At 42.3% G+C, this 13452-nt stretch overlaps 1 protein-coding gene across 2 annotated transcripts in view; it reads left to right on the top strand.

Annotated features, from left to right (window-relative positions):
* The first annotated feature begins 1228 nt into the window (after positions 1-1228).
* LOC140454496 (mitogen-activated protein kinase kinase kinase kinase 5-like) overlaps positions 1229-13452 on the top strand; it is a 122884-nt gene continuing 110660 nt past the window's right edge. For both annotated transcript variants that reach the window (XM_072549295.1, XM_072549294.1), the window contains exon 1: positions 1229-1406. In XM_072549295.1, coding sequence (XP_072405396.1) covers positions 1302-1406 — 105 coding nt within the window. In that variant the 5' untranslated portion in view covers positions 1229-1301. The remainder of the gene's footprint in view (positions 1407-13452) is intronic.

Genomic DNA, 13452 nt, shown 5'->3' with positions numbered 1-13452 from the left:
TCTGAGTTGCTGTACTTAGAGCTGAATGAAATATTCCAAATGTTTTGCTACTATGGATTTCTACTACTCTAGCATCATTTCCACCCCATTCACTTTCACGGTTGACTTAGAATCTATACAGCGTAGAAGCAGGCTCTTCAGCCCATCAAGTACACACTGACCTTTTGAACAGCCGCCCCTCCAAACTCACCCTATTCCTACATTTCCCATGACTAATCACCTAGCCTGGACACCACTGGCAATTTAGCATAGCCAATCCATCCAGCCTACACATCTTTAGACTATTGTGGGGGTGGGGGAACAGAGCACCCGGAGGAAACCCACACAGACGTGGGGAGAATGTGCAAACTCCACACAGTCACCCAAGGCTGGGATCAAACCTGGGTCACTTGCACTGATAGACAGCAGTACGTGCCACCGTGTAGCCACTTATGCTCTAGACCCCGATTCGAGACCACAATCCATGTTAAACTTGAGTGCTACACATTTAGCCATATTGTCGTCGAGTTCTCGATCCAAATCCCAGCCAATGCTATCATGGGGATCTCGACCCTAAACCACCTAAAATTGTATCCTAAGCCCTAACGCAATTTGGAGGGTAATTAGAAAATACTTAGACGGGATTAGGTAACACTCCTCTCACATTGCTGGGAAGAATGACAGAAAGGAATAACTTCTGATGGACAAAAGGCCTCTCATTTCCAACCTCTCTCCGTTGCACGCTTTCTTACCTCTGTTTTGTTCTGTTCTATTGATGGCATTTCCAGCAGTCTGCAGTTGGAACGTATTAACGTTTTAAAGTTTAGTTGTAACCTTAGCCTCACCTGTTCATTATCTCGTCACTGCACCGCCTCAACCGCAATACCCAACACAATGATTTTGAGTGTGGCTCGCAATTGTATTCCACAATACTACATTGAACTAGCTGAACGAACAAAAACTGCTGGAAATATTCAGGTTAATCAGCATCTGTGAAAAGATTAAAGTCATGACACTTCAGTCACATATGGAAGGGACTGTACATCCTGGTGACAATGGAGGGAGAGAGAAGCTGCACATTCAGGTATGGTGGAGTGAATGAATGCCAGATAAATGGGGATAATAAAATGGAGTGAATAGAAGAGAAAATAAATCTGTCCACCTGAGAACCACTAGAGGGCAATGAGACACTGCGGGTACGTTCAGTCCTGGGACAGGAAATGAACACGTGAATGCAAGAAAATCTTTAGTTCAGCTGCTATCGGAGCAGAGAGTGCGAGAAAGTATGAAATGTGCTCACGGTTGGTGCTGATGGTCGAACAATGAGCTCAAATCAGGTAGCTTTGGATATCTCTTCGAAAAACCCACAAGATGACTTTGAGATCATACAGAGGGTTGGCGGAGGAACCTATGGGGAGGTGTACAAGGTAAGAATTCTCTCGGATGCAGGGCACCTGTCCGGATTATGTAGCGATCGCGTAGACTGAGGAAGTTTGTAAGACCCATCATAGATCAATTGCAGAAAGAACTTGGGCTGTGTAAGCTCAGTGATAAAGTTGCCAGTGTCTTGTGTGGCACATTTAAAATGATTGCACCGGAACCCTTCTCGAGTTGAATCCTTTGGCTGGATTTCACTTTCACTATTGAGATACTTCCCACCTCTTGGCTCTTATCTGCAGTCCGTATTCTAAACCCTAGACCAAGGCCCGTCCATCCATCATCTCCTGTGCACATTTCCCCTAGCTAGCTCTCGATTACTGACACTGCTGTAAATTCTCATCCGAGTGTTTAAATCCCTCCCTGGTCCCATTCTCTTCAGACCCCCAACCATCTGAGATTTCCTGCACTCATCTAATTTTAAGCATCACTAATTTTAATTAGAGTCATAAAGACGTACAGCACGGAAACAGTCCCTTCGGTCCAACTCGTCCATGCCGACCAGATATCCGAACCTAATTTAGTCCCATTTGTCAGTACTTGCCCCATATCTCTCTAAACTCTATTCATATACCCATCCAGAATCAACCTTCATTGCCCTTTCAATGACCTGAGGTGTGGGCACTGAAGTATTTTCCCTAAACCTCTCAACCTGGTATCCTCCTGTTCAGACATCCTTTTAATCTGAATAAATGTGTGGACATGTCTAAATATGCCCGTATGTGATTCAGTGTCAAATGTTGGATTTGATATTATGTCTGTGGAGCACTTTGTGATGATTGTCCTGTGTTAATGACACAACATAAATACAAGTTATTATTAATGCCTCATTCAGATTTACTGGAAGAGGTTTGACGTTTGCGTTGGGATTTGTACCTGTTCAGGAATTCTCACTCACGGGGCCACTAAGATTAATACTTTTTATATCACAGTTTTAAGTACATAATATTCACTAACCAGAGTTAGTCAAACAGCTCCTGTCAAGCTGTGAAGGTTGCTACTATTGTCAACCCACTCTGAAGGGTGACCAGAGAGTGACTGTTCACTGCAATCAGGCATCTTGTAGGGTTGGACTGAATGAGAGTGAAATGGATGAATTTGACAAAATTCCGTGAAACCTGACTGAAAATGAGAAAAGGTAGGATGGCCCAAGGCACCGGTGAGATTCATTACTCCTGGTTCAGGTATCATCAGACCTGAAGGTACAATGTAGAATATGAGCAGCTGTGATTGGTATTGGGGCAAAAGTGGAGAAAGGGTAGGGAGGAGGGCGTTGGGAAGAGAAAGAAGATTGAGGAAGAAAGGATAAGTTGCAAGGAGGAAGTGTGGAAGGAGGAGGAATAGATAGGTAAGAGAGGGAGAGCACAGATGGAGGACAGGTGGGGAAGGGAGGGAGAAGAGGGAGGGGTGGGGTAGTGGATCAGCAACAAATTTCAAAATAGTCTTTTTGCATTTTCAGCCCTATTCACTTCCTCATTTAGTGAAGCAAGTGAAGGGTGAGGTGCAGGGCGGTGTGAACTTTTCAGTAATCTGCATGATCAGTGCCAGGTGCTACCTGTTTGAACTTGGCTGGTTCTGCTTCAGAATCTCTCTCACTTAACGCTAATTCCGCAGCCTCAGTGGGGTCGTCAAATGGCCTTAGACTCCAGAGAGATCCTCTGAAAGTACACAGGATTGCAATGTCTAGTGATGGATCGTGAAGTCAGTGTGCAGTTGCCACTGTTCCTTCATTGCTGGGATCTGTGAATAAAACTAGATCCACCTGTTCCTTTAAACTCTTTCAAACCACTTCACTCACTTCCTTACTTCCTTCTTTCAAAGACCGTAAGATTCCACAAACATCAAAGATCTGTTTGTAGTGATGTTGGTTAAGCAATAAAAATTGGCTGAGACATCAGGGTGACTTCCCCAATACTTTTTTGAAATTGCCATGAGATCATTAATGACTAGCTGAGAGGGCAGATGGAGATTCCAGTTTAAAATGCCATTGTAACTCCAACAGGACATCACTCTCTCAGTACTATAATGGGAGTGTTAACTTTAATTACATACTCAACCTTCCTCCTTGGAGGCAAGATTGTTATCCCTATACCAGACAGATACATCGGAAAGCACAGGTTTTCAAAAGGGAGTGAAAGAGTTGGTAAAGTTTCCAACTCTCCAGAACTGATCTGGAATTTCCAGAAATTGAAGAATACCTTCCTGAGGAGAAAGGGAGATGGATACTTTTTGTTTCAAAAAGAAAGGTCTTTGAACACTTTTGCTTATTATTTTAAGGATATTGGAGATGTTTGATTGAGATTCAAGAATCTACCAATTGGTCATGGAAGAATCTATACTCCCACTAGCCAGGGGTTGTCAATGTGCATTATGGGGGCAGATCAATTGGATGTATGTGATTAAACTCCAGAAATGCATCAAACTAAATTTGGCAACTTGAAACCTTCTTGGAAACATGTAGGGAGGTTTTGCTGCAAAGGCACTGGGGAGACCACACTTGGAATATTGACAAAGCTTTGGTCCACTTACTTGAGGGGCGTAGTTGTACTGGAGGCAGTTCAGAGGAGATTCACTAGATTGGTTCCAATGGTAAGAGGTTTGACTCATGATGAGGGATTGAAAAGTTTAGGCTGATATCTCTCTAGAGAGGTATATAAGATGCTAAACGGGATTGACAAATCAGACATGGAGACAGAGTATGTTTCTTCTTGTGGAGTAGTCTAGAATGGGAGATCGTAGTTTTAGGATAAGGGACAGCAGATTTTTTTTAAAAAAGAGATGAGGAGAAATTGCTTCTCTCAAAGGCTTCTGAATCTGTAGGTTCACTACCCCAGAGTGCAGTGGATGCTAGATCATTGAGTAAACCTGTGGAGGAGATGGCCAGATTTTTAATTAGTAATGGATTGAAGGGTTATGGAGAGTGAGCAAGAAAATGGAGTTGAGGCCAAGGATGGGATCGGTCATGATGATATTGAATGGCAGAGCAGGCTGAAGGAGCTGAATAGGTTCCTTCTGCTCATAGTTTTTAGATGGCTGCCCAAGACGTCAGTGTATTGGCTGACCTCCAAACTGAGCACATTTTTCTTTCATTCCATTTGTTTTACAAAACTACCTGTACTTTCAAAATCATTTGAATCAATTCCAAAGGGGAGCAGATGTTGCAAAAACAAAATGTCTTGTTGATTTCCTTTTTACATTCAACTCTCATCCAATTTCTAATCTTAGTCCTCAAATCACTTCACAAACAGAAATTCTGGGCTACTTAATGCTGAAAAAGCTTGAGGGGCTAAATGACTGACTCCAGTTCCAATATTAATAGAGGCTAAATAACCAATTCCTGTGCTGAGTAACAATCTTGAGTAGCTGCCTGACCTAGATCTGTTGTGATGTAACAGAAGGGCTAAATGGCTATTCCTGCTCCTTAGTAATAGGCTTTAAGTGACCCATACCTCTCCCTGTGCAGCAAGTTCAGGAGCTGGAAGAGTTTTTTTTTATTTTGAAATAAGTTGAAGGTACAGAATTGTCTTCCTTTTCTTATGATTGAAACTATTAATCAAAATGGCCTTACCAAGTCATAAAAATAGTTTATAAATACAATACTGTAACCACAATTAAAGTTTCCCCTTCACGAACCATGGAGCCCTGTCCCCAGAGGCTGTTGCAGATACTGTTAAAGTGTAGAAGTGTTTCCTCTTGCTGGCTTAAGCAGCTTGCACTTTATCACTTCTGTCAAAAGCTGCAGAAGATTCCGGTAAAACCCTACTGAGGCTTCTCTTCAAACACGTGCAGGTGCCTTGTGAGAATTTTCTGTGAGGGTCTGAGCTGTCTTATTAATAAAATAATGGCAGATGAAGGAAAGCAGACTATAGAAGATTTTTAATGAGGTAATCTCCTTACCTTTTTCTTTACTTCCTATTTCTCCCTGATCTATCAAAAGTGCCATGTCTGACTGGGATACAGCTTCAGGACAATGATGTAAGAAACAGGAGCAGGGATAGGCCATTCAACCCTCCTAGACAGCTCCAATATTCAATGATGAGGCCAATCCTCAGCTTTAACACCATTTTCCTAACTAGTCCTGTGTCGCTTGATATTTCTAACATGTAGAAATCTATTAATCTTTGACTTGAGCATGCTTAATGACTCTGAAGCACTGTGAGGCACAAAATTCCAAAGAGTCAACATCCTCTAAGTGAATAAATCCCTCTTTCTCTCTCTTCCTGGCAACAATTCCAGGAATTCTGGATTTTATAGATCTTTGATGTTATTCTTAGGTGAATAAAAGGTTTTGTGCACTGATTTGAGGAAAGGTTATTATGTCTGGTGTAATGACCACTATTTATCCATTTCAAATTTTCAATGAGTTGATCATCGTTGTCTGTGGGAGCTTGCTGTGCACTAATTGGCGGCCATGTTTCCTACATAACCACAGTGACCAGACTTTGAAAGTACCTCATTGGCTGTAAGGCACTTTGTGACGTGCTGTGCTTGTGAAAGGTTCCACATAAATATAAATTTTGGAAATGGCACATGTGAAACTTTGACTAAGTTTGATAGAAATATTGTCAGATTGATAAGTTTGATTTGCAATGGTTGATATATGACTGGTGAAACTTATCAAGGTAATGGGTGGAATGAGTTTTGTAGCACAATTAACCCTGCTGTTAAAGAATAAAATTGAGGAAGCCACTTTGTAATGCAATATTCTGAAATCTTCAGATGACATCACTTTGAGGATACGAGAGGTTATCCTAGGTCCAAAAGCTCCCCATCAATTCTGAAGTTGGGCAAATGTTCCATTTTAGTTATACTGGGGTTGAATTTCTGCAGGTGTTCCTCTGATCTACTGCTGTAAATTTAATGGAAGATCTTTAGGAATTCCAGAGAAACGATAGAAATATCCCTATGGACTTAGATGTTACAGTGTAACTGGGGTCACCAGCATTTATGCTCATTACAAGCTACGGTCCCAATGCCACATAGCTACTAACATCCCTTTATTTCTCCTTTCCTTCAGCCACCCAACACATTTATCCTTTAAATATTGACAAGATCCCTGCTTCAATCACTAATTCATTCCTCAGTCTCTCAATTATCTTTCTGCTTTCTGTATTAGATCTGAAAAAAATTAACCTTACATCAACGACCATCATTTAGGATGTTTCAATTATTGGAAAAGCAGTATATTTTTATCAACTCTGCCCCATTTTTTCATAACACTATCTTACTTTAATTTTTCATAGATTATTTTATTGCCACAACATCCTCCCCATAGCATAAAACCCACAATTACAAGCAACATACATGAATTGAGTATCTCTACCTTAAAAAAATAGTGACAATACCATTGCACTGCAGAGCCTCCCTTTATCCGGTCAAGTAATTAATTAGTTAATGTCCAAACTTGAAGTAAAGACTTACTTGAATTGTGAGTTGAAGACTAGGAAAACTGGGAAGTTGTTCTGAAAATCAAGGCCAATAAATATGTTCTTCTATTTGGATTTCCTGAAGAAAACTTGAGTCCAGGTCAGGAAACTTCCGTCATGTTCCTTTAGAGACAAGAGGGGAGTCAGGTGATATTGTGCGGAGTGCCTTCAGGTGATTGAGATTTGACATTGTTTAGGATTCTGATACTCATTAGGGATGGGACCAGGAGGAATACAATGCCTCTCTTCCAACGTTTCATTCGAGTCCTCTGTTTTAAGATGAGGTCTGTTGATTCCCCTGTTTCAGTGGCTCTCACCAGCCAGCAGAAACTTGGTTTTGAACCTGGATCTCTCAGCATTTCACACTTGCAATCTTTCTTTTATAATCACCATTTCTTTAACTCTAGCTGAATCATTCCTCTTAAGCCTTAACTACTCTGTCTGAGACATTCTTCCTTCTTCCTCCATCCTCACTATGTTCACACCCACTATCTCATCCCATACTCCAACTCCATACTTCCGAGGATATCAATCTATTAGAATCTTAATAGTAGATGTACACCATTCAGTCCCTCAAACCTGTTCCGTCACTCCATTAGACTATGGATCATCTGTTTCTGATCCCCATTTACCTTTCTTGGTTCCATATCCCTCATACTTGACCTAACTTAAATAAAGCAGTCTTATATGTAACACTTTCAATTGACCCCTAATATGAACTTGCCATCATTTGTGGTGTGAAGAAGTGCTTTCGACTTAAATCTCTATTTTTAAGAGTACTGCTCCTTATTCAGGGCTCTTTTAGGAAACAGTAGGAACAGCAGCATATTTCTATTTAAAAGGTATTCTGAAGGGATAGAGAGGAATGTATAGAGGGAGGTTTGGCAATATTGGTTAAAAGAGGGATGATATGCCAGAGGGGTCATTAAATGAGGCTAAATGTGAGGAACCGAGGAACAAATAAGAGGCAATGACATTGCTGGGAGTGTACTATGACTGGCAAAGAAAGAATGATGGAAGACCAAATATGTTGGACATTTGTCTTTTCTAATTTAAATACTGTCTGAGATATTAATGCTTTTCTTATGTATTGTGGCTTTATGTTCAATATAGCAATGATAATTATTGGAGATATTGATGTCTCACTTACTCCAAATTAAAGGTTTACCTATGGGCATGTGTATGACCCTTAGTTATACCTGTGGTCTTTTTGTGAGATGTGTGGAACATTTCTTCTTCTAGGCCTACTCAGGATGCTAATAGAACTCTATTTCTGGTACCTTGATGCCTACATTGTTGCTACTTCCTGCTCTCATCTGGAACTGGAAAAATTCCAGAGATTAGAAGGACAAGGGCAGCAGATATGTGAGAACACCATTCCCTGCATGTGCCCCTCTAAGCCACTCACCATCCTGACCTGGAAATATATCATCATTCCTTCACTGTTGCTGGGTCACACAGCACAGAGGTGGAACGAGTGGAAAGTGTCAAGCTCCTGGGAGTGGTCATCCACAAGAAGCTTTTTTTGGACTTTTCATGTGGACGCACTGATTACAAAGCCCCAACAACGTCTCTTCTCCCTCAGGCAGCTGAGGAAATTTGGCATGATGGTGAATACCCTTGCCAACTTTTATAGGTGCGCCATCAAGAGCATTCTGTCTGGATGCATCACTACCTGGTATGGCAACTGTACCATTCAAGATTGGAGAAGGCTACAGAGAGTGGTGAACTCGGCCTGAACAATCACAAAAGCCAACCTCCCATCTATAGAATCGATCTTCTAGGCCCACTGTCAAGGATAGGCCGCCAGTATTCTCAAAGATCCATCCCACCCTCTACTATCAGGGAGAAGGTACAGAAGCCTGAACACACGCACCAGCCGATTTCGAAACAGTTTCTACCCTGCTGTTGTTAGAATAGTGAATGGACTCACAAACTCTTAACATTTGCTTGTACCTGTGCTTTTGTTTTTGCTGCTGTTAACCTATTATTTACTTATCTATGCTATTTAACTATGTGATCTGCCTGTATTGCTGGCAAGATAAAGCTTTTCACTGTGCCGCAGTACACTTGACAATAAATTCAATTCAATTCAAAATCCTGGAATTCCCTCCTTAAAGACACTATGGGTCAACCCAGAGCAAGTGGCTGAAGCAGTTCATGAAGGCAAATCGTCACTGAAATAAGTCCACAGAGGCCAGTATCCCATCACCAAGTCATCCTTTATTTACATGTGCACAATATTTGCCACTGGTCCGACTTCCTCAGAGCCAGCTCTGAGTGAACAGAACTAGCTCTGAGCGAACAGAACCTCTGACCCTCCTGTTTATATCTATCAGCCAGAGCTCCCTAATTGGACCAGGTTAACAGCCCCAAGCAGGGAACTCATATTCTAACATGCTGACCTGGTTACAATCACTACACTGCTCCCCTTTTAAGTCCAGGGAGGTAGGCCTGTTTTATTTTTTTCTTGTGGCCTCTCCTGGACCATTTTTGCACTGGGTCTGTGACCTCTGACTCAGTCTTGGAAATGGGTAGCTTGTACTGGACCACAGCCCACTTCTTACGCCTGGAGCATTTTGGAAGAAAATCATCCTTTTCTTTAGGTGCTAAAGCCATCAAGGCAGCAACATATGCCACCTCAGAGTCTGTGGTTTCTTTAATGTTGGATGGAGGGGGAAAACCCATGGGTTCCAACAGCCTTTCCAGTTCTCTTGAGGGACTGGCTGTGTTTTGCTCCTGCCCCTTTGCTAAGTAGCAGCTTTCACGTGGTCCATGTTCAGGAACTCCTCACCTACCCGAACTTTGTATGTCATGGGATATGAGCTTACATCATGGGACTTGAGCTCACGTCAACCACTCGTCTTACCAATGCAGAGCCATATCTGTGGTTTTGGCACCAAACCTTGGCCCCTGAAGTAAACAATCTCTCTCATAGATGAGTCCTGTGTCCAGCAATGACATTCCTAATTCTGTTGCAATCTGTACATGTCCAACCATTTTGAGTGCATGTCCACAATGACTACCAACATTTGAGCCCATGAAAGGGCCATCAGAATTGGCATGTAACCAAGTCCAGGGTTGACCCGGCCATTCCCATGAATGTCGGGAAGCTGCTGGCAGTAACTTTTGTCCTTCTTGGCAATCTGGGCACTGCCCAACCAATGTGGCTTTGCTTGCATCCGATCTTGGTCACCAGACATAACGTCTTACCAACATCTGCACTTTGAACACCCTAGATGACCTGGTGGAGTTTATCCAGCATCTGACAGTGACCTTTGCTCAGGATACTCACTCTTGCTCCCCATAATAAAATGCCATCCTCTATGGTGATCTGGTCTTGCTGGGTCCAGAAAGGGTTTAATTCTGGTTGTGATGGTCCTTTTTGTTTCCCTCATCACCACCAGCTGTTTCAGTTTTGGCAGGACCGGATCTTCTTGCGTCCACAGTCTAATATTTTCACCAGTGACCAGAAGTGTATCCAGAAAATTTAAAACCATTACAGAGTCTTTTATTGCCGGCACCGCCAGCAGTGTATCTGCTGGTGGTAGGTGGCTCAAGACATCCATGTTTGTTAATTGGTCTCCCGAACGATGTTTCAACTTGAAATTGTATGCGCTTAGAATGAGAGCTGAATTCAACCTGAAGTTATGGGCAGCATATCCTTGTCTTCTTTGAATAGCCCTAGCAGAGGTTTGTGATCAGTTACTGTTACACGTTTATGCCATAAAGGTATTGGTATTTTTTTCACACTATAATGACCACTAAACCTTGCTTCTCTATCTGGGTGTATTTGTGCTCTGCATCAGCCAAAATCAGGGAAGCACGTGCTAATGGATGTTCTCCTCCATCTGTGAGCCAACGTTACCTCAATACCATATAGGAGGCATCACATGTCAACACCAGATTTTGCTTGGGATCAGAAGGGATCGGTTTCCTCCCACAGTCCAAAAATGTGCAGGTTAGGTAAATTGGCCATGCTAAATTGCCCGTAGTGTTAGGTGATGGGGTAAATGTAGGGGAATGGGTCTGGGTGGGTTGCGCTTTGGCGGGTCGGTGTGGACTTGTTGGGCCAAAGGGCCTGTTTCCACACTGTAAGTAATCTAATCTAATCTGTAAACACCTTAAACAATGATAGTTGCTTCTTCACTTCTCTAAAGGCCAAGTCTTGGATATGAGACCATTTCCAAGGCTGACCCTTTTCAACAGCTGATGCAAAGTGCCAGTATGGAGGCCAGGTTACATATGAACTTTCCTTAATAATTCACCAGTCCAAGGGAAGATCTAAGATCTGGTCCAGACATGGGGACTGGGGCTATCTTTGATTGCACTCCCTTTATCTTTCAACAAATGTAATTCAGTCTTGTTGACTCAGTAGCCCAAGTAGGTCACTGGGGTGCCTGGAACTCACATTTATTCCCTCCTAGTCAGGATATGTTCTCTGTGAAGCCTTCACTCAAGTCTTGTCCCCCAAGCTCAGTCAGCCTGACAGTGGTGTCCACTTCCATCAGCACACCCTGTAACTCATATGCTCCACTTGCTGCATTTTCTAATGACAAAGTTAGTTGTAGTGACTGTTTGAAGTCCAGTGGGCTTCAGCTAGTGGGTACTTTTGATGGTTACATCATTAATCCTACTTTGGTCACTGAAATAACTGAACTCCACAGAAGCCAGTGTCCTATCACCAAGTCACCCTTTATTTATACCTGCGTAGTACTTGTTATGGAACCTCTGACAGCCAGGGCTCTCTGCTTGGACCAGATTAACAGCATGAATCAGGGACCTCGTCACAATCACTACAACCACCACCTTCTCAAGGACAGCTAAGGACAGGCAGTAAAAAAAAGTGCTGGGCAGCCAGCGATATCCAAATCCCACAAATGAATAGAACCATTAATAACTTTTGTTCCCAATTTCTATCCTTGTCTCATCTCTGACACTTCCCTTCCCTATTTGACTTTTTCTGTTTTATTTCTGAGGGAAAACTATCTACTAATATTCATTACAATCCCACCAACTGCCACAGTTACTTCAATTACATCTTCTCACATCCTGTTTCCCATAAGGTGGGGAGGTGGTAGTATTATCACAAAACTAATAATCCAGAAACTCGGCTATTGTTCTGGGACCTTGTTTGAATTCTATGGTAGAATTTGCATACAATAAACGTCTGGAATTATGAATCTAATGATGACCATGAAGCCATTGTCAAATGTTGGTAAAACCAATCTGGCTCAGGGAATGTAATCTGCTATCCTTACCTGGCATAGCCTAACCTAGCTGTGACTCCAGACCCACAGTAATGTGGTTGACTCTCAACTGCCCTCTGAAATGACCCAGCAAGCCACTCAGTTGGATCAATTGCTACAAAGTTTCAACAAAGAAATGTACTTTCCCTCAAAAGATTGTGGGTCTACCTATAGCATATGGTTAACAGATAGCTCATCACCACCTTCTCAAGGGCAACTGGAGACAAATAATAAATACAGGCACAACCAAGTGACACCACATCCTACACGTGAATTAAAAAAAACAAATTACCGTGTTTCTAATTAAAAGAGCAGTTTACAAGAGTAGCTCATCGGGGTATTGCAACAACAACAGCAGTGAGGGAAAGGTAAGGAGACAGACGAGGCTAAATTTAAATAGAATTGGAGAGGGAAATAAGGCACTCCTTTCCTTGCAGTGCCCACTTCTCTCTGAAGGCATCAAGTATATTGCTAGGGAAGTCAGTCCTTTTTATTTTTATCTTTTTTACTTTCCACAGATACTTTTATGCACCTCTGAATGCCTTTTCCACTAGCCAATCACTGATGTTTTGGAGAACTCAGTTACATTAATCAACTTGCTAGGATATGCTGTACTGTACCTTTGGGACAGGTGGGACTTGAACCTGGATCTTCTGGCTTGGTCACTGTGTCACAGAACCCCACCCTTTGATGTGTTACCTATTTAGTGATATTAATAGACACCTCTGTGCAGATGAGATTTGAACCCAAACCTCGTGGCTCAGAGGAAAGGACACTGTAAATGCACCACAAGAGCCCTCTGGAACTGAGGCTTATTAATCAGCCTGTTCAAACATGTTATAACCCACTCTGGGACAGGCAGGACTTGAACCCAGGCCTTCTGCCTCACACTATCACGGTGCCACTAGATCTCCTAGAACTCAGCTTTTGATAATTTCTAATCAATCTGTTCAGAGATGTTATTACAAACTTCTGCATCAGGTCGGAGTTAAACCCAAGACCTCCTACACTGTGCCACAAAATCCAGAGCTTGGCTCTCTTTTTTTTATATCCAGAAGTGCTTTCACACACAATTAAATGACTTTTCTTCTACCATCAAATCACCCATGTTTCCAATTAATGACCAATTTACACGCAAACCCCAGGAGGGGCAGTACAATGAGAACCCAGCTTTCTAAAACATTTTTCTTTTATTATCCAGAAGTGCTTTCACATGCACCTTTAACGCTGCTTTAAAAAAAAACACTCATGGGATGTAGGTGTCTCTGGCTAGGCAAACATTTATTACCCATCCCTAATTGCCCAGAGGGCAGTTAAGAATTAACCACCCATTGCTGTGGGTCAGGAGTCACAGGTAGGTC

The sequence above is a fragment of the Chiloscyllium punctatum genome, chromosome 29 (assembly GCF_047496795.1).
Source record: "Chiloscyllium punctatum isolate Juve2018m chromosome 29, sChiPun1.3, whole genome shotgun sequence".
NCBI lineage: Eukaryota > Metazoa > Chordata > Chondrichthyes > Orectolobiformes > Hemiscylliidae > Chiloscyllium > Chiloscyllium punctatum.
This window is presented reverse-complemented; position numbering and strand designations above follow the sequence as displayed.